This window comes from Macrotis lagotis, chromosome 3 (genome assembly GCF_037893015.1).
Source record: "Macrotis lagotis isolate mMagLag1 chromosome 3, bilby.v1.9.chrom.fasta, whole genome shotgun sequence".
In the NCBI taxonomy this organism is placed as follows: Eukaryota; Metazoa; Chordata; class Mammalia; order Peramelemorphia; family Peramelidae; genus Macrotis; species Macrotis lagotis.
Genome location: NC_133660.1, coordinates 176,281,003 through 176,299,772, shown reverse-complemented (window position 1 = coordinate 176,299,772; position 18,770 = coordinate 176,281,003). Strand labels below are relative to the sequence as shown.

Below are 18,770 nucleotides of genomic sequence, written 5' to 3'. Positions count from 1 at the left end.
CCTTGATTGACGTTTCTAGGGTGTCACTGGAAACCTTGATCACACCACTTTTAAGTACACCTATCACTTCACTTTGTTGACCTATTCCTCCCACACTTTCAAAACCAGTCATCAATCATGCCATAAGTGTACCTGAATCTAGAACTCAAGCCAAACCAATATGAATGAGCAGAAACCAGAACAACTAAAAGATAGTCTTCCAATTAAGAGAAAATTTAAAAAGTCATTTCATATAAAAAAATCATTTTTTAAGTTCAACTCAATTATAACTTAGCTATGTTTATTTTTAATTATTTCATTTATTTTTCAAATACTACCCTGAAAAACCTATGTCTTTCTCTGTCTACTTAGTTCTCTTCCTGGACCCGTCCTGCTTGTTGTATCTCCAAGTAAACATAAACTAGATAGACTATGTAAGAAAATTAATATACAACTAAATGTCACTAAATCTAAGAACAATGAAATAATTTTCAATTTTTCCATATAAATGGAAGAATGTAGCTAAAATTAAAGTCTATAAATAATACCAAAAAACTTCAAACAATATTTTTAAAATAATACCTTCAATAAAGAGTTCAGTCTATATGCAGACAGAGTAACAATCAAAGAATCATGACAAAGGACCAGAAAGAACCTTAGAGATTTGCTACTCCATCACTTCATTTTAAAACTAGGAAACTAGACCCTGTGAAATTAAGCAATTTGTACAAAATCACACAATAAAGTCAGCAATGAAACCCAAGATCTTTTGACTTTCAAATTCCATATCCACTGAAATATTCCTAACAGCACTTTTTGTTGAAGTAAAGAAATAGAGGCAAAGTCAACAGCTATTAAATGAAGGACATGCATTGAATGGAATATTATAGAACTGAAAGAAATGATGACTATAAAGAATACAAAGGATAAAAAGATTAGTATAAAATGATACTGGGAAGCAAAACTAAAAATATAATATATACAATGATAATATAAATAAATATGGAACAATGTATATAAAATCATCAAGTATGGCATTGACCCAAAGAGGATAAAATATATGTCATTCCCTTCTTTGCAGAGGTATGGATTATGGGTATGTAACACTAAATATACTTTCAGTCTTTGCTGCTTTGTTTTGCTTCGTTAAACTATTTCCTTGATAACTCTTTTTCATTTTTCTTAAAGGGAAAGGGAAATATATTTGGAAAAAAGACTATGTAAAAAAATATACTTTAGTTTTTAAGAAAGCATTAAATGACTAAACAAAATTTTGAAGTTGTCACTAGAGGCTGCAAAGAATAATTATTTGGTGCTAAATTTAAATATTAGATATTATTATATCAGTATATTCCAAAGAAAAATTCTATTTAAAATAAATATTAAGTCATATTTTAATAATAACAGAACACTCACATCTTGCTTATGAAAAACAGAAAGGTGGGAAGATGTCAGTTTGCTAAATTACTTGCTATACTATATGACCCTGGAAAAATTAATTAATTAATTCTCTTAGCTTTAGTACTTCAATTGTAAAGCAGGCATAATAACAGCAACTACTTCACAGGGTTAAGATTAAACTGATTGTGATAAGATAAACAACATGAAGAAAGCATTCTATAAACTTTAAAATACTATATAAAACTTTCTATTAGAGAAGCCTGTATCTCCCCTTCTACTCTCTCATCCCCAAAGGTATAAATGAAAAAGAAATCAGCATCATCTCTCAACTTCTTTACTCCCTCCAGGGAAGTGAAATCTTATGGAAACTATGAAATAGACAAGTGAGGGTAAGCAGAAAGCACGGCCCAGACAACCCCTGAGGGCTCTGGGTGGCGAGAGACACAAGAGAGAGACTGGCCTGGAACATCCAAGAAGTCCATGGCTGTAAGAGCTCAGCCTAAGTGGGAGCTCCAGGTATGTCAAGGTTCAGCCATAGAGATACAAGTCTAGAAAAGAGAAAAAAGCCCTTGGTAAAGGCCAGACACGGAGGGAGCCAAGTACTCTGAGAGACCAAGGGTAAGAAGGGAGTTTCCCAGAAGAACTAGTACCCAAGCAACCTAGAATCCTCAAAGAAAGGTTCTAGACTTTGCCTTCATGTTTGTACTAGGCAGGTCCTACCCATAACATTCAGTTAGGGAACTTGATTCAAACTGAGATAGCCTACATACAAAAGGCAGATGAAATGAGAAAAACAAGGAAAATTCTGACTACCATAAGGAAATACCATGACATAAGAGATGCCTGAGATAAACCCTAAGGACCATGGCATCCTCAATAGTTCACAAAAGCCTCAGAGATTTAATTAAAAGTTTTTAATTTAAAAAAACCTAAACACATAAGGACTACTGATATACTAAAAAAAATTAAACTAAAGAAACAAAATGGACCATCCAGAGAAGAAAAAAATGCAGAAAGAATTTGTACCTTAGGCAGGAGATAGAAAACTTCTTCCAGAACTAAAAGCTCTAAAAATTAGAATGATAAACAATTCAAAAGATAAGAAAATTAAAAATAATTAAAAAACAATCAAATGAGATTATAGAAAAAATAAAATCTATTAAATGTATTTAAAACAAATGACCTGGAAAACAAGTCAAGAAGAACTAAGAATTATCAAACAACATGAAAATCATGAACCAAAAATTAAACAACTAGATACAAATTTCAGGAAATTTCAAGTGAAAACTACCCTGAAACTTTAGAACCAGAAGGCAAAGTGAAAATAGAAGAATATACTTATCACCTCCTGAAACTCCAAAATTAAAACTCCTAGGAAAAAATACTATAGGGCAGTCAAAAAAGAATGAGTTCAAGTACCAGTTAGTCATAGGAAAAAAAATCACACAAGGTTTAGCAGCTGCTACTTAATAGGAGAGGGAGCTTAAAATATTTCAAAAGACAAAGACTTTAATCAAGGGAACATTTCCATCCAAAATGAAATATAATTCTACAGAGTAAAAGTAGACTTTTAATAGAATAGAATTAAATTTGTAGACTGTAGCAAAATCTATTAGACTTTAGACAAAATAAAAAAACCAAGGGTAGCAATCATGATTTCAGATTTAGCTACAATAAATTTGGATATAAGAAAAAGAAAAATGAAAGAACACATTATAGAAAGGCACCATCAATCAAGAATCATTACCAATATTTAATATATATATATATGTATATATATATATCAAACAAAATAGCATCTATAAATACCACCAAGTAAGAATTAAATCAAGTAGATGGAGAAATGTAGAATACAACCCAACCATAAAAGTAGACTCTAATTTATGCTTTTCAGACTTAAACAAATTTACCAAGAGATAAACAAGAAAGAAGTTAAGGACCTGAATAGGACTTTAGAAAAGTCAAATATGATAAATCTCTGGCAATTACTAAATGGGAACAGGAAGTAATTTACATACTTCTCAGTTATATATGGCACCTTTACAAAAACTGAACATGTACTGCAGCATAAAGATCTCAATAAAAAAATGCAGAAAAACAGAAACATTAAACACATCATTTATCATCACAATGAAATAAAAATTATTTTTTAATAAAAGTATCTTGAAAAGAATTTTCTTTTTCTTTTTTTTTTTTTTTTGGTTTTTGCAAAGCAAATGGGGTTAAGTGGCTTGCCCAAGGCCACACAGCTAGGTAATTATTAAGTGTCTGAGGCCAAATTTGAACTCAGGTACTCCTGACTCCAGGGCCAGTGGTCTACCTACTGTTGCCACCTAGGCATCCCAAAAGAATTTTAAAATAACTGCTAATATGTAACATAATTCTAAATGAATAGTGGGTAAAAGAATAAATCATAGAAAAAATAAAAACTTTGATTTAATTTTTATTAAAGAAAATGATAATATTGGAACAAGATAACAAAACTTATTCACTGCAACTAATGTAATCCTGAGAGGAAATTTAATGTCTCAAAGTATTTCATCAAGAAAGAAAGAAGAAATCAATAAAATAGGCATGCAACTGAAAAAAAAAATTTCTAACAAAGTAGAAATTATGAAAATTAAAAAGATTAATAAAACTGAAAACAAAAGTCAATGAATTAAGATTAAAAAGAGGAGCTATTTTCTAAAAAATAATAAAATTAATAAGTAGTGAATCTTATTTTAAAAGCAAAACCAATTAGCTCATATCAAAAATAAAAAATAAACCACAACTGAAGAGAAAATAAAGAAAATTATCAAAAACTATTTTGTCAATTAAATATAAACATAACTGATAAAGGAAATAGATGAATACCTACAAAAATACGAAATACCCAGATTGACAAAAGAAATAAACAATTCAAATAACATAATACAAGAAAATTAAATTGAATAAGCCATAAAGAAAATTTCAAAGGAAAATCCTACAGAATTGAGTGGATTTTATCAAATATCCAAAAAACAAATAATGCCAATAAAGTACTATATCAACTGCTTTCAATGAAAAGGGGAAGGGAAAAAAATAACCTACTCTCTTTCTAAAATAAAAATAAGTGAAAAAAATAAATGAATCAGGCCAAAAACAAAGCAAAGACTATTATATACATTGCTACAAAAATTTTTAATAAAAAATTAGGAAGTGAGTTACAACATATCAGAAATATTATAGTAGGTCAATAAAAGTACCTATTATAGTATCGTGATAAAGTCAGAAGATACAAAGAAACAGAAAGATGCTCTCAAAGAGGGCACAAGTAATTGAGGAAACAACATACAAAAAAATGCACAAAGGAGCTACAAGTTAAATTGGAAATAATAATCAGAGGGAAAGTATTCAAATGAAGAGGAATCAGGAAAGATTTCCTGTGGGACTTTTGCTGGAACTTAAATAAAGTCAAAGAAAACAACAGGTAGTAATAAAGAGGGAAAACATTCCATGCCTGGGTAATAGGGTGTGAAAATGCCTAGAATCAGGAGATGGAATGATTTCTTCAAGGACACCAGTGACACTGGATCACAGAATACAAGAGGCTTCCAAGGAGAGAGGAAGTACAAGAAGATTGCAAAAGAGAGAAGGTGGAGGCAGGTTATAGAGGCTTTTAAAGTCAAACAAAGAATTTTATATTTCTTAAGGAAGCATTGGAGTTTACTGGATAGGAGGATGACATGGTCAGACAAAGCTGCATTTTAGGAAGCTCTTTATGACAGCTGATGGAAGATTAACTAGAATACAGAAAGACTTACAACAGACAAAACAATGAAGTCCAACAATTAGGTGAGGAGTTTTGAGAATCCTCAGCATAGAGATGATAGCTAAATCTATGGAAATTGTTAAGATTATCAAGTCAAATAGTAGAAAGGGAGAAAAGAAGGGGACCCAGGACAGCGATCTACGGAACACCCACTATGATCACATTGGGTTTATATTAGGAATGTAGGGTTGGTTCAACATAAAAAGGTGAAAATATCAAGTTAATATAAATAAAAATATATGATTACAGCAATATATGCTAAAAAGACTTTTAACAAAATTCAGAAGTCATTTCTATTAAAAATTCTAGAAATTATAGGAATAAAAGGACCTTAGATGCTCATTATCACCATTACTATTTAATACAACCCTAAAAATACTAGCTCTTATTAAACTATCTTTTGGGAAAAGACAATGAAAAGAAATTGAGTGAATAAGCATTGACAAAAATGAAATAAAATTATTAATTTTTGCAGATGAAATAATGATGTAGATGAAAGTTAGTGTGAACTAAAAAAAATTAAAATAACTTCAGCAAAGCTGCATTATGTAAAATAAAGCCACACAATCATCAGCATATATAACTAACAAAATTCCACAGGAAAAAAAATCTAATCAAAATAACCATGAAAGTTATAAAATAATTGGGAGCACCTAGAACCATATGAATAAAACTATAAAACATTCTTTGCAGAAATAAAAAGCAGACCTAAATAACGGAAGAAAAATTAATAATACACATATAGATTGTGCCATTATAATAAAAAATAATACTAAGTTAATTTGCCTATTAAGAACTTTAAGAATTTTTGTAGAGATGGAAAGAATAATAATAAAATTTATATGGGAGAACAAATAATAATAACATCAAAGGTAATAATGAGATAAAAGGAGTGGTGAATTGATCCAACTTTTCTGGAAAGCAATTTGAAATCATGCCCAAAGGGCAATAAAAATGTGTGTACCCTTTGAGTCAGCAATACCACTAACTGGATCTGAAGAGATCATGAAAAAGGGTAAAAGCATCACTTGTACAAAAGTATTTATAGCAGCCCTGCTTGTGGTAGCAAAGAACTGAAAATCAAGTGAATGTCCATCAATTGGGGAATAGCTAAACAAATTGTGCTATATGTATGTTATGGAGGGATGGGAATTCAGAAAAGCCTAGAAGGATTTACATGAACTGAGCTGAGCAAACCAGAAGAACACTGTATACCCTAATAGCAACTTGGGGGTGATGATCAACCTTAATGGATTTGTTTATTCCATCCACAACAGAGAATATCATCTATATCCAGAGAAAGAACTGTGGAGTTTAGACCACAGATTATTACCTTCCATTTTTTTTAAAAAATTGACATATGCACTACATAATTTTGCTATCTCTAGTATTTTATCTTTTCCTCAAGAATATGATTTTTCAGGGGCGGCTAGGTAGCGCAGTGGATAGAGTACCAGCCCTGGTGTCAGGAGTACCTGGGTTCAAATCTGGCCTCAGACACTTAATAATTACCTAGCCGTGTGGCCTTGGGCAAACCACTTGATCCCATTGCCTTGCAAAAAAAATCTAAAAAAAAAAAAATATGATTTTTCTCTCAACATATTCAATCTCAATTATTGTATAACAGTAATACAATGTAAGGATTATCAAATTGCCTTCGGGGGGGAGTGCAAAATTCAAAACACTGCCAAAAAATGATAGGTAGAAACTACTATTGTATATAATTGAAAAACAAATAAAATATTTAGGGGGCAGCTAGGTGGTGCAGTGGATAGAGCACTGGCCCTGGAGTCAGGAGTACCTGAGTTCAAATCCAACCTCAGACACTTAATAATTACCTAGCTGTGTGGCCTTGGGCAAGCCACTTAACCCCATTGCCTTGCAAAAAAAAAAAAAAAAAAACTAAAATAAAATATAAATTTTTTAAATAAAAAAATGAAATAAAAGCTGGGAAAAGGATTTATTAGTACCAAATCTCAAATTATAATACAAAAACTGTAATCATAAAGTAAGTTGGTACTTGGTTAAAAAAAAGTAGCAAAATAGCAGTACAATACTCCAGAAAGTCCAAAGACCCCAGTTATTATGGGTAACTACATAGTTTTTGCAAAAATTCTGGGAAAGCTAAACTTCTGTCTTCACAGAAATTAGTATTTTAAAAAATAATTGCACAAACAAATCTAATATAGCTAAAATTAGAAGGGAAGGGAAACAATTAAAAGAAATCCTTACACCAGACTTCTCTGATAAAGGTTTTATTTCCAAAAAGAATCTGATGCAAATTTAAGAATAAGAGTCATTCCCCAACTGATAAATGATCAGATGATAAGAACAGGAGCTTTGTTCCTCCCTTTCACTTTCTTTTTAACTAGAAACATTTAATTAGAGAGGGATTAAAAATACTTAAACATTTAAATTATTATTTTTGCAACGACAGTCATACACCTTCCAGTATTCTATGTCTACAAACAAAATGTGCAACAAACTTCAGTATCTTAGGGAAAAATTTTTATTGAATTTTAGACATTTAGACATTTTAAACATTCCATTCAAGATTTAAATTTACATGAACAAGCTGGTTCCTTTGTTCTCAAAGAAGACCAAACAACATCACCAAGTTAGAATCAAGTTATGATGAGTTCAAATGTGGCTGATCAGATCATTATGAGTTCAAAATACTCCACCACATTGGGCACAAATAGTCCATGTAAACATTTGGGGGTGGATTCTTTAAACTTTCATAACTCATGCTTCCTTTGGGCTGCTTTCATCCTGCCTTGGTCACAGAGCACTGCACCCTCCCATTCTTCACAATTAATTCCAAAAGCAACCCTGAAGAGTCATTCATATATATCATATTAGCAAAGATGACAAAAGAGGAAAATGAAAAACAGGAGGGTTATGAGAAAACAGGATATTAACGTACTGTTGGTAGATCTGTAAACTGACTCCATCATTCTGAGAAGCAATATCAAACTATGCCAAAAAGTTAACAAACCATGCATAACCTTTTACCTAGCCACAGCATATCAGGCTGATAAATATACCAAAGAGAAAAAAGAAAGAGCAAAAGGATGCTCAGTTCACAAAAAAATTTATAGCAGCTCTGTTCCTGATAATCAAAAACTGGAAAGCTAGGGGGTATTGAGTTATGACATGAATTACATGGAATATCACTATGCCAAAAAAATAATAAAATAGAAACTCAGAGGAAGCTGAGGAAACCTCTACAAACTAATGGCAGAATGAGGCAAATAGAATTATGAGAACAAAAGCATAAAATGACAGTATTTTAATAAGCAATTCTTTAAGACTTTAGAAATTCTCATCAATTCAATGCTAAACAATACTAAAAAACTAAAAATGAAACACATCACTCACCTCTTGCCAGAGATAACGAACTTGAAATGCATACATTTTGGGGCATGGAAAATGTAAAAACCTTGCTTTATTTGAATCATTCCCATTTATAAGGGTTTTATTTTGAGGGGTTTTTTTTGATAAAATGAAAGGAATATGCAATGAGAGGAAAGATTATAAAATGCACGTGAAAGTAAATAATTTTTTAAAGTAAAATACTTCCTATAACAATAGAATCTTGATTTACACAGTCAAAGAAAATACCTAGAAGCTACTGTTTATCATTCTGATAAGTATCATGAAAATAGGAAGAGGATTGTGCTTCACTGTCTATCAAAGCTTAAAATGGCAAGTTATTTCCTGATGAATTACCTCAAAATATTTCTTCAAAAATCTCTCTCCTTGAGCAATATGGAACTATGCCCAAAGAGCAATAAAACTGATCATACCCTTTGATCCAGCAATTTCAATACTAGGCCCATAATCAGTAGAAATCATTAAAAATATGGGGAAAATCCCGTAGGTTCCAAAACATTCATAGCAGTACTTTTTTGTCATGGCAAAAAACTGGAAATTGAGGAGATGACCATCAATTGGGGAATAGTTGAAGAAGTTATGGTATATGAATGTTATGGAATACTATTGTCCTATAAGAAACCAAAATGGTTGGACTTGGGAAAAGCATGGAATGAATTACAGGATGTAATTCTGAGCAAAGGGAGCAGAATCAAGAGAACATTGTACACATTAACCACAACACTGGGAGATAATCAACCTTGATGGAAGCAGCTCCTCTCAGCAGTCCAGAGAGCTAGGACAACTATATTAGACCAGCAATGGACTATATTATCCCCATCCGGAGGAAGAAAAACAAAACCAAAAAATCTTTCAGAATCTGATGAACACTACATTCACTTTTTTAAAAATTTCACTTATGTTCTTCTTTCCCTTAATCCTAATTCCTCCTACCAAAACAACTAATCTATAAACATATTTAACACAAATGTGTATGTACAATAGTCACCTGAGGGAAGAGGGGTGGGAAGGTAGAGTGGTAGAAAATTACGTGACTTAAAAATCTACATATGCATATAGATGAATGCACTTTTACAACATGTATTTGGAAAAATAAAATATCAATTAAAAAAATATCTCCCTCCTTAAATTTGAAGTGTTGTATTTACATAGTACTAGGAGGTTCAAACATCTTGATACAAATGATTTCTTCATAAATAATTCAACACTGTCAACATCATTACCTGTTTCAGAAACATATACAACAGGATCCTGCCTTGGAATTTTCTGAGGCTTAATAGACGTCAGCAATTTCTCTGATTGGTTCTGAGTATTTTTTACCTGTACTGTCTCTTCAGGTTCTGAGTCTGCATTTGAGATAAAAACAAATTTAATAAATATATAAGTTTTTTTAAACATGCAATTAAGTAAAACATATTTCCAATATCATTTATGAAAGAAACCAAAAAAAAAAAAAAACTGAAAAATAGTAGACTTCAGTCTGTATTCAGACTCCATCAGTTCTTTCTCTAGAGGAGGATAACATTTTTCATTATGAGTCCTAGGATTATCATGGATCATTGAATATCCAGGTTTTTTAACTAAGTATTAAGTGCGAAAGGTTTGGTTTGATTTTTTTTGGTTTGATTTTTTTTTTAAGTATTTTCTGTAATGGAAATATTTGTCAGTCTTCAATGATCACCAAATCCCATGCCCTTTTCTCAATTCTTATTCTCTGATATTTCTATACCATTTGACAGTATTGACTATTGCTATCTTTTTTTTTATTTATTTAAGGCAATGAGGTTAAGTGACTTGCCCAAGATCACACAGCTAGGTAATTAAGTGTCTACGGCTGAATCTGAACTCAGGTCCTCCTGATTCCAGGGCCAGTGCACTATCCACTTTGCCCTCTATTCCTATCTTCTTGATGTCATTCACTTCTGTGGCTTTTGTGACACGTGCTTCTTACTTCTCTGATCATCTAATTTCCATCCCTCCACCTCCACCCAGCTCTATCCTCCAACTTCTTTTTGCTAAATATAGTCTCTCCCTTGAGGACCTTTATCAGATGTCAGTGCTTCAAGTATCAATTTATTTATGCAGTACTGGACCTTAAGTTAAAAAGAAAGTTTAGATTTTGCATCCATCTAAGTACTAGCTGAAAGATGCTGCGTAAGTCAAAACCTCAGTCTGCTTCAGTTACTTCATGTGTAAAAAATAAAAAGGGAATAACAGCACCTACCTACCTCTCAGGGTTTAAGGACCCAATAAGATCCTATTTCTAAAAGCACTCTGCATAACTTAAACCATCATATATAAATATTAGCTACTGTATGAATAAGATCAACTTATTTTCATCACCATCATTCAAGTGAGGATTTCTAGTGCCTGTATAACTCAAACAGTATGCCCATTTAAAGACAAGTTCAAATTCAACCAGGACAAAAAAAAGACCACATTCTCCCCTTCATGACTTCTCTATTTGATTACTGACTTAATCATTGTCCCAATCACCCATGTTAAATACCTTGAAAAGCCAAAGATGACTCTTCAACTCTAATCAATGATGTTTCTATTTTACCTCAGCAGTTTCTCACAAATCCATACCTTATCACTGCATAGGTTTGATAAGATTTGAAAATGGAAGGGGACTTAAAAAAAAAAATCGCTTAATCCAAATCCTTAATTTTACAAATTAAAAAAAAACTGATACATGAGACTAAACAGACAACAAGCAGCAGATATGAAATTTAAATTCAGTTAATTAGATTCAAAATCAATCTTTCCCCTATTGCACTACAATTCGTTAACATAGATATCACCCTAGTTCAAGTCTTAATCTTTACAACTGTGAGTGTCCTCCCAGGCTCTGTCTAGAACCTTCTTCCTTCTATCACTATCCCTTGGATCGTGATATATCTTGTTATTTTTTATTTTTGCAAGGCAATGGGGTTAAGTGACTAGTCCAAGGTCACACAGTTAGGTAATTATTAAGTGTCTGAGTCTGAATTTTAATTCAGGTCCTCCTGACTCCAGGGTCAGAGCTCTATCCACTGTACCACCTAGCTGATTTAAAGTATGGTGAACAAAAAAATCCAAGTTCCATTGTTACTTTTTAAAAAATCTTGTCTGAACTAATACATTGTCGGTGGAGTTTGAACTGATCCAACCTTTCTAGAGAGTAATTTGGAATTGAGTCCAAAGGCAATAAAACTGTGCATACCCTTTGATGCAGCAATTCTGCTACAGGTTATCATGAAAAAGGATAAAAATCTCACACGTACAAAAAATATTCATAAGCAGCTCGGTTTATGGTGGCAAAGAATTGGAAACCAGGGAGATGTCCATGAATTGGAGAATAGCTGAACAAATTGTGGTCTATGTATGTGATGGAACACTATGTTCTATAATAAATCATGAGGGATGGGATTTCAGGGAAACCTGGAGAGACTTGCATGAATATCCATCCACTGAGGGAGATGAGCAGAACCAGAAGAATATTTTACACACTACCAACAACAAGAGGTGATGCCCACTCCATCAGTGCAATGATCAGGGACAACTATAGGGTATCTGTGATGGAAATATCATACATACCCAGAGAAGGGACTGTGACGTTTAAATAAAGACCAAAGTTTATTATCTTCAATTTTTAAAAGTTGTCTTATGTATTATGTCATTTTGTTCTTTCTAATGTTTCTTTCTTTTGGATCTGATTCTTCTCTCATAACATAATCAATTTTGATCTATGTTTATCATGCTTACAAATGTAAAGCCAATATCAGATTGTTTTCTGAAAAGGGAAGGGGGAAGGGAAGGCAGAGAGAGAGAAAACCTGAAAAACTCAAAACTTTGCAAAAGAAATTACTGGCAAAAGCTATCAATATGTATAGTTGGAAAAACAAAATATTTACATAATTTTTTTAAATCTTGTATGAAATGATTTACCCCATTTTCAAAAAACCATGACTCAAATTACTGTTATTTCAACATGAAGGATGCTATATATCTTTCAAAGAAACAAAAAAAGACTTTTATAACTAAATTTAAGTGACAAGGAATGCAAATTGAAGTCTTGATTGCTCCTCAAAAATAATTACCTGAATCATAGATAATTCTCTTTTTCTTGTTTCCATGCTTTCGTTTTACATCATCTTCTTTGGGAGAATTTTTCACCTACAATTGATATACAATTAACAAACTAGTAGCTATAAAAGGTTAAGTGGGAGATGAGAGAGAGCTAGAAAAGAGATAGCTGTTTAACTAATTTTATTTCAAACATTTCTAAATAGGAAACATAATAATAGCAATAGTTATAGACTAAGTCAAGCATCTTTTCTTGGAGAAAAAAAAAGAGCAGAAGCAGTAACTAAGGAAGCATATGCCATCCAGCAGGCAAGACTAATTTATATGGCCAAGACACGGAGCTAAGCACTAGGGATACAAAAAGAGGCAAAAGTCAGTTCCTACCTTCAAAGAGCTCTCAAACTAACAAGTAAATAAATATGTACAAACAAGTTATGTACAGAATAAATAGAAAATGAGGGAGGGCAATGGAATAATAGGAGCTGGAAAAAGCTTCCTGTAGAAGAGGGAAGATTAAATGGTATATAAAGGAAGCCAGGAAGTAAAAATGGTAAGAGAATATTCCTGATAAGGGTGTATAACCAGAGAAAATGCCCAGAGATGATTCTAGTCAAGTTGACTCAATACTCTTTAACAGTTAAAAATGATACACTTTAGAATATCAACAAATCATAAACAAAGGCATACCAACTAAAAACAATGAAAAACATAAAGAACAAAAAGAAATTTAGGGAAACATAAAGTGATAAAGAATCTTTTTAAATCAAGTAATAGGATAAAAAATTTATTTCAATAAGAAAAATAGCAAAACTCATTAAAAATGATGGATATCAATGCTATCTTGATTAAGTATAAGTACTTTTTATTTGTTGCAGAAATCATTATTTGCAATTACTTTTTACATTTTTTTTGGCCAACTATTTTGAGGGTTTGAATTTTTTTCAGTTTGATTTTTATTTTGGAAAATAATTAGCTCTATCTTGAGGAAATTCATTAATTATTTTTGTTTTTAAAAAGCTCACATCAATTTGGAATATGGTAGGCTGCTTTTCGTAAACGTATTAAAGAATAATCTGCCTTTTCTTGAACCTTACATAAATACTAAAAATGTTCTAGTGGGGCACAGTAGCTACAGCATTGGGCTATAGTTAGAAAGACCTGAGTCAAACCTTAGTTGTATGATGCTGAGCAACTCATATAACTTGTGTTTGCCTCAGTTTCCTCATCTTAAAAATGGAGATAATAGCACCTCACAGGGTTCTTATGAGGATTAAAATGAGATAACTGTATAATACTTGATGCAGTGTCTGCCACATGCTATGACAAGTACATGAATTGGATGTGACTGACTAAGTCACCAGCCTCACTTTCTCCTCCAGAGCCATCTGGGTCCAGAGACAGATATGAATCAGGATGACTGGAGACGATCCTGGATGAGAAGAATCAGGGTTAAGTGACTTGCCCAATGTCACACAGCTAGTAAATGTATGAAGCTGGATTTGAACTCAGGTCCTTCTGACTTCAGGGTCAGTGCTCTACTCACTGCACCATCTAGTTGCCTTGTACTTACCATATAATAAGCAGTATATCAGAAGTAATCAAGCTTTAAAACAATATTTGGGAAAACTAACCTTAATTTCTTTTGTTCCTTTCTTTGCCTTTGAAGTTCCCTCAATAGTCTTTGTATTCTCATTCTTTTTTACTATCTCATTGACAAGTTTCTTTCCACTTGGAACAACCCCAAAGAATTTCCGAATATCCTGAAATTTTAAAAAAGACACTTATAAAACAATTCTCTCAAAACTGAAGTGCACAAAATGCAGATCAAAAAAAAAATATATATATATATATATATAAGTGGTGTTTACTCCCATTAACTTATTCTGTTATTAAATAACTACATAAGTTTTTTTTGAAAAGCTACCAATAAAAAAATCTAAAACAAATAACATTCCTGAAGTTAAAATTTATGCTAATTGTCAGGATTTAGCAGAAGTAGCTAAATAAAATGCTTGCTAGTCACAGCACAATTATGATGTAAGTAACCCAAATTGTGTTTGTTGAGCAACTGTACCTTTTGCAAAATCATCTATGAGGAGGAAAACCAAACAATCAGAAAACATTAACCCTTCCTTAAAGGGACATGTAATTTAATTTAAAACCAAGAACTGTTTTTTGGGTTTTTTTAGGTTTTTGCAAGGCAAATGGGCAAGGCCACACAGCTAGGTAATTATTAAGTGTCTGAGACTGGATTTGAACCCAGGTACTCCTGACTCCAAGGCCAGTGCTTTATCCACTAAGCCACCTAGCCCCCCCCCCCCCAAGAACTCTTAATAGTAAACATCTAGGGTACTGGTAAGCAAAAGTGCTGACAATATTTTTTTCCACAGAACACTTCAAAATCTGAAAGAAAAATTTCCCTTCCTTCTTTAATAAGGCATTCCTGTCAATTACCAATTCAGAATTCTTTTTTTTTAGGTTTTTTTTTTTTTAGCAAGGCAAATGGGGCTAAGCGGCTTGCCCAAGGCCACACGGCTAGGTAATTATTAAGATTAAGTGTCTGAGGCCACATTTGAACTCAGGTACTCCTGACTCCAGAGCTGGTGCTCTACCCACTGCACCACCTAAGTGTCCCCAATTCAGAATTCTTAACCAACACTGAATTCGCTACCTAAATTCATGACCTACTTTGAACTGAACTTTAAAGCAACAAAAATAATAAAGCACAAAGTACAAAGCATAATTAGGCAATTCAAAGAACACACTATCAGGTGGCTAGGTGGTACAGTGGAGTCAGCAGGACCTGAGTTCAAATCCGACCTCAGACACTTAATCTTAATAATTACCTAGCCGTGTGGCCTTGGGCAAGCCGCTTAACCCCATTGCCTTGCAAAAACCTAAAAAAGAACACACTATCAACTTGAGCCTGGTTCAAGTTCTGATTCTGCGACTACTTTGGAAAAATCATTTAATGTACCTAGATTCGAACCTCCCTCATAGAATGTCTAGATCCATGACATACAAGGTAGTTCAAACAAACTAGACCTCATGAAACTTTACCTGGGGATACAAAGTTGACATACAAGATTGTAGATACACAAAATGCTGATAAAATAGTCACTACTTTCAAGAAGCAAACAATCTCTTGGGGAAACTTAACTCAAATTATTTATACTAGAATCTACAAATAAATACATTCATGCTTCCAACACATTCTTTCTTATCCTTTGGAATTTTAGTTTCCTAATTTCTGTATTACGCTTATAGAAGAGATTCCTTAGTGAAATCTCTAGCTCATGCCAGGATAAGCCATTTTCTTCTATAAGTAATTTCCAATCTACTTTTTTATTTCTTCCAAAATCCAAGAGCTCAATGGCTCTAAACTCAACTTCTTGAAGCAAAGTTAACAGGTAAGCAATCCTAGGATACAAAGTGTGACTGAATTAAATAGGTAAGTAAATGATACTAATAGTTTCCCTATTAGTGTATGCACTAAGTCACCCAAGACAATTAAGGCCAAAAGTTAACATGATTAACACTACATTACACAGTTGATCAACCATATGTTTTATTCAGATGTGGGACTGAGATATTTAAGTCACAAAGCGAGAGTGATGGTTAAGTTAAGCAACAATCTATATACTATCACCTTGCATAACACCTGAATTTCAAATGGTCAACTACTTGCTCCAGTGGCTGTGAAGGAAACGAGAATTTCATCTTAGTATCACTTCTGAGTTATGAAGCAAGACTGCACTTTATCATGACAATGTTATTAATTGTTTGTAATAAACCACAAAGCAATCACCAAAATAAAAGGTCATAAAACTGTTAAAATTCAAAGGGCTATTAATTTTTTGGTTTGGTTTGTTTTGAAGCAGCATCCTATTCAATCTACTTTAGAAAAACAAATAATTAGAAGTGTACTGTGTGACTTCAGACAAGTCACTTAATCCCATTGCCTTGCAAAAAAAAAAAGAATAGAAGTTTAAAAACAAATAATGGAAAGGGGAGCAATTTAAGACCAAGAAAGAGATGGAGAACATCATTAAAAACAAACTAGATAATTTTGATTACATTAAATTAAAAAAAACTTTTGCACAGACAAAACTACTGTAACCAAGATCAAAAGAAATGTAGCAAATTGGGAAACAATTTTTGCAACTAGTATTTCTGACAAAGGACTCATTTCTAAAATACACAGAGAACTGAGTCAAATTTTCAAAAAAACAAGCTATTCCCTAATTGACAAATGGTCAAAGGATATGCAAAGGCAATTTACAGATGAGGAGATCAAAGCAATCCATAGTCATATAAAAAACTGCTCCAAATCATTACTTATTAGAGAAATGCAAATTAAAGCATCTCTGAGATACCACCTCACACCTCTCAGACTGGCAAATATGACCAGAAAAGGCAATGATCAATGTTGGGAGGGATGTGGGAAATCTGGGACAATAATACATTGTTGGTGGAGTTGTTAATCATCCAACCTTTCTGGAGAGCAATTTGGGATTATGCCCAAAGGGCAACAAAAATGTGCATACCCTGTGATCCAGCAATACCACTTACTAGGTCTATATGCCAAAGTGATTATGAAAAGGGGTAAAAACATCACGTGTATAAAAATATTTATGGCAGCCCTGTTTGTGGGGGCAAAAAATTGGAAATTAAGTGAATGTCAATTGGAAATTAAGTGAATGTCCTTCAATTGGGGAATGGCTTAACAAACTGTGGTATACGTATGTCATGGAACACTACTGTTCTATTAGAAACAAGGAGGGGTGGGAATTCAGGGAATCCTGGAGGGATCTGTATGAACTGATGCTGAGTGAGATGAGCAGAACCAGAAAAGCACTGTATACCCTAACAGCAACATGGGGTGATGATCAACCTTGATGGACTTGCTCATTCCATCAGTGCAACAACCAGGGACAATTTTGGGCTGTCTGCAATGAAGAATATCATCTGTATCCAGAGAAAGAATTGTGAAGTTTGAACAAAGACCAAGGACTATTACCTTAAATTTAGGGAAAAAAAAAAAACCCTGATATCTTATTGTCTGTCTCTTATACTTTATGTTTCTTTCTTAAGGATATGATTTCTCTTTCATAACATGCAATTTGGAACAATGTAAACCATGGAAACAATATAAAGACTGGCAAATTGTCTTCTGTGGGGGGTGGGGGGGAGGGAAGTAAGATTAGGGGGAAAATTGTAAAACTCAAAATAAATAAAATCTTTCTAAAAAAAAACATACAAAAACCTAAATAAATAAATAAAAAAGACTTGGGCAAGCCACTTAACCCCATTTGCCTTGCAAAAACCTAAAAAAAATAATAAAATAAAATTTAATAAACCAAATGGGGGGGCAGAGCCAAGGTGGAGGCAAGAAAAGAGCCTCTCTTAGGTGCTCTCTCCAAAATATTTCAAAAACCTTAAAAACAAATAAAGGCAAAAAAAATGCAGTTTAATTCAAAGAAAAATCCTCCAGTTGGTGACAGGCTATGACAACCCCATGACTGATTTCTCCTTTTCTATATATTATTCCTTGATTTTCCCCTTCCTCTATTTCATGAATGTCCTTTCTTTTTCACTGCATTATGTCTTTTATCCCTTATATAGCTATAAGGTTCTGCTACTGATACCTACATTCTGCTAGTGACAGTATGAGCTGAATGAGTTAATGAACTCAACATAAAAATATATTTTTAAAGAATTTTCTCCCAAAAGAAAGGGATCTCCTCACACTTGTTTAGAGCTATTGCCTGACTAGGCAGTCATTTTGGGTGTAAACATTTAAAGGAGAAAAGTCACTTACAGGGTAGAAAAGTATACACACTTTATGTAATCAACATAAAAATGGCTCCTAAGAAAGTAGATTAATAAAAATACAGGAAAACCAGTTGTTCTCCCAACAAATACATGACAAATGTGTGTGTGTGTGTGTGTATATGATTCCTCCTTACAGCAATATAATGAAATTATTAAGAACATAAAAAATTCACCTTTTTGGGGGGAGGGGGAATATATTAATTGAATAAGCATTTGTGTAAGCATAATTAGGTGAACACCAGCAGGTAAAGTTTCATGAGGTCCAGTTTGTTTCAAAAGAATAGACACCACTGAATAC

General features: G+C 32.8%; 1 protein-coding gene across 2 annotated transcripts in view; it reads right to left on the bottom strand.

The window, feature by feature from the left end:
• The window catches only part of RFC1 (replication factor C subunit 1), a 99,443-nt gene that overhangs the window by 72,741 nt on the left and 7,932 nt on the right, over window positions 1-18,770 (bottom strand). For both annotated transcript variants that reach the window (XM_074229618.1, XM_074229619.1), the window contains exons 2-4: window positions 14,269-14,397; window positions 12,652-12,727; window positions 9,793-9,915 (exon numbers count right to left, since the gene is read on the bottom strand). In XM_074229618.1, the coding sequence (XP_074085719.1) occupies window positions 9,793-9,915; window positions 12,652-12,727; window positions 14,269-14,397 (328 nt within the window). The remainder of the gene's footprint in view (window positions 1-9,792; window positions 9,916-12,651; window positions 12,728-14,268; window positions 14,398-18,770) is intronic.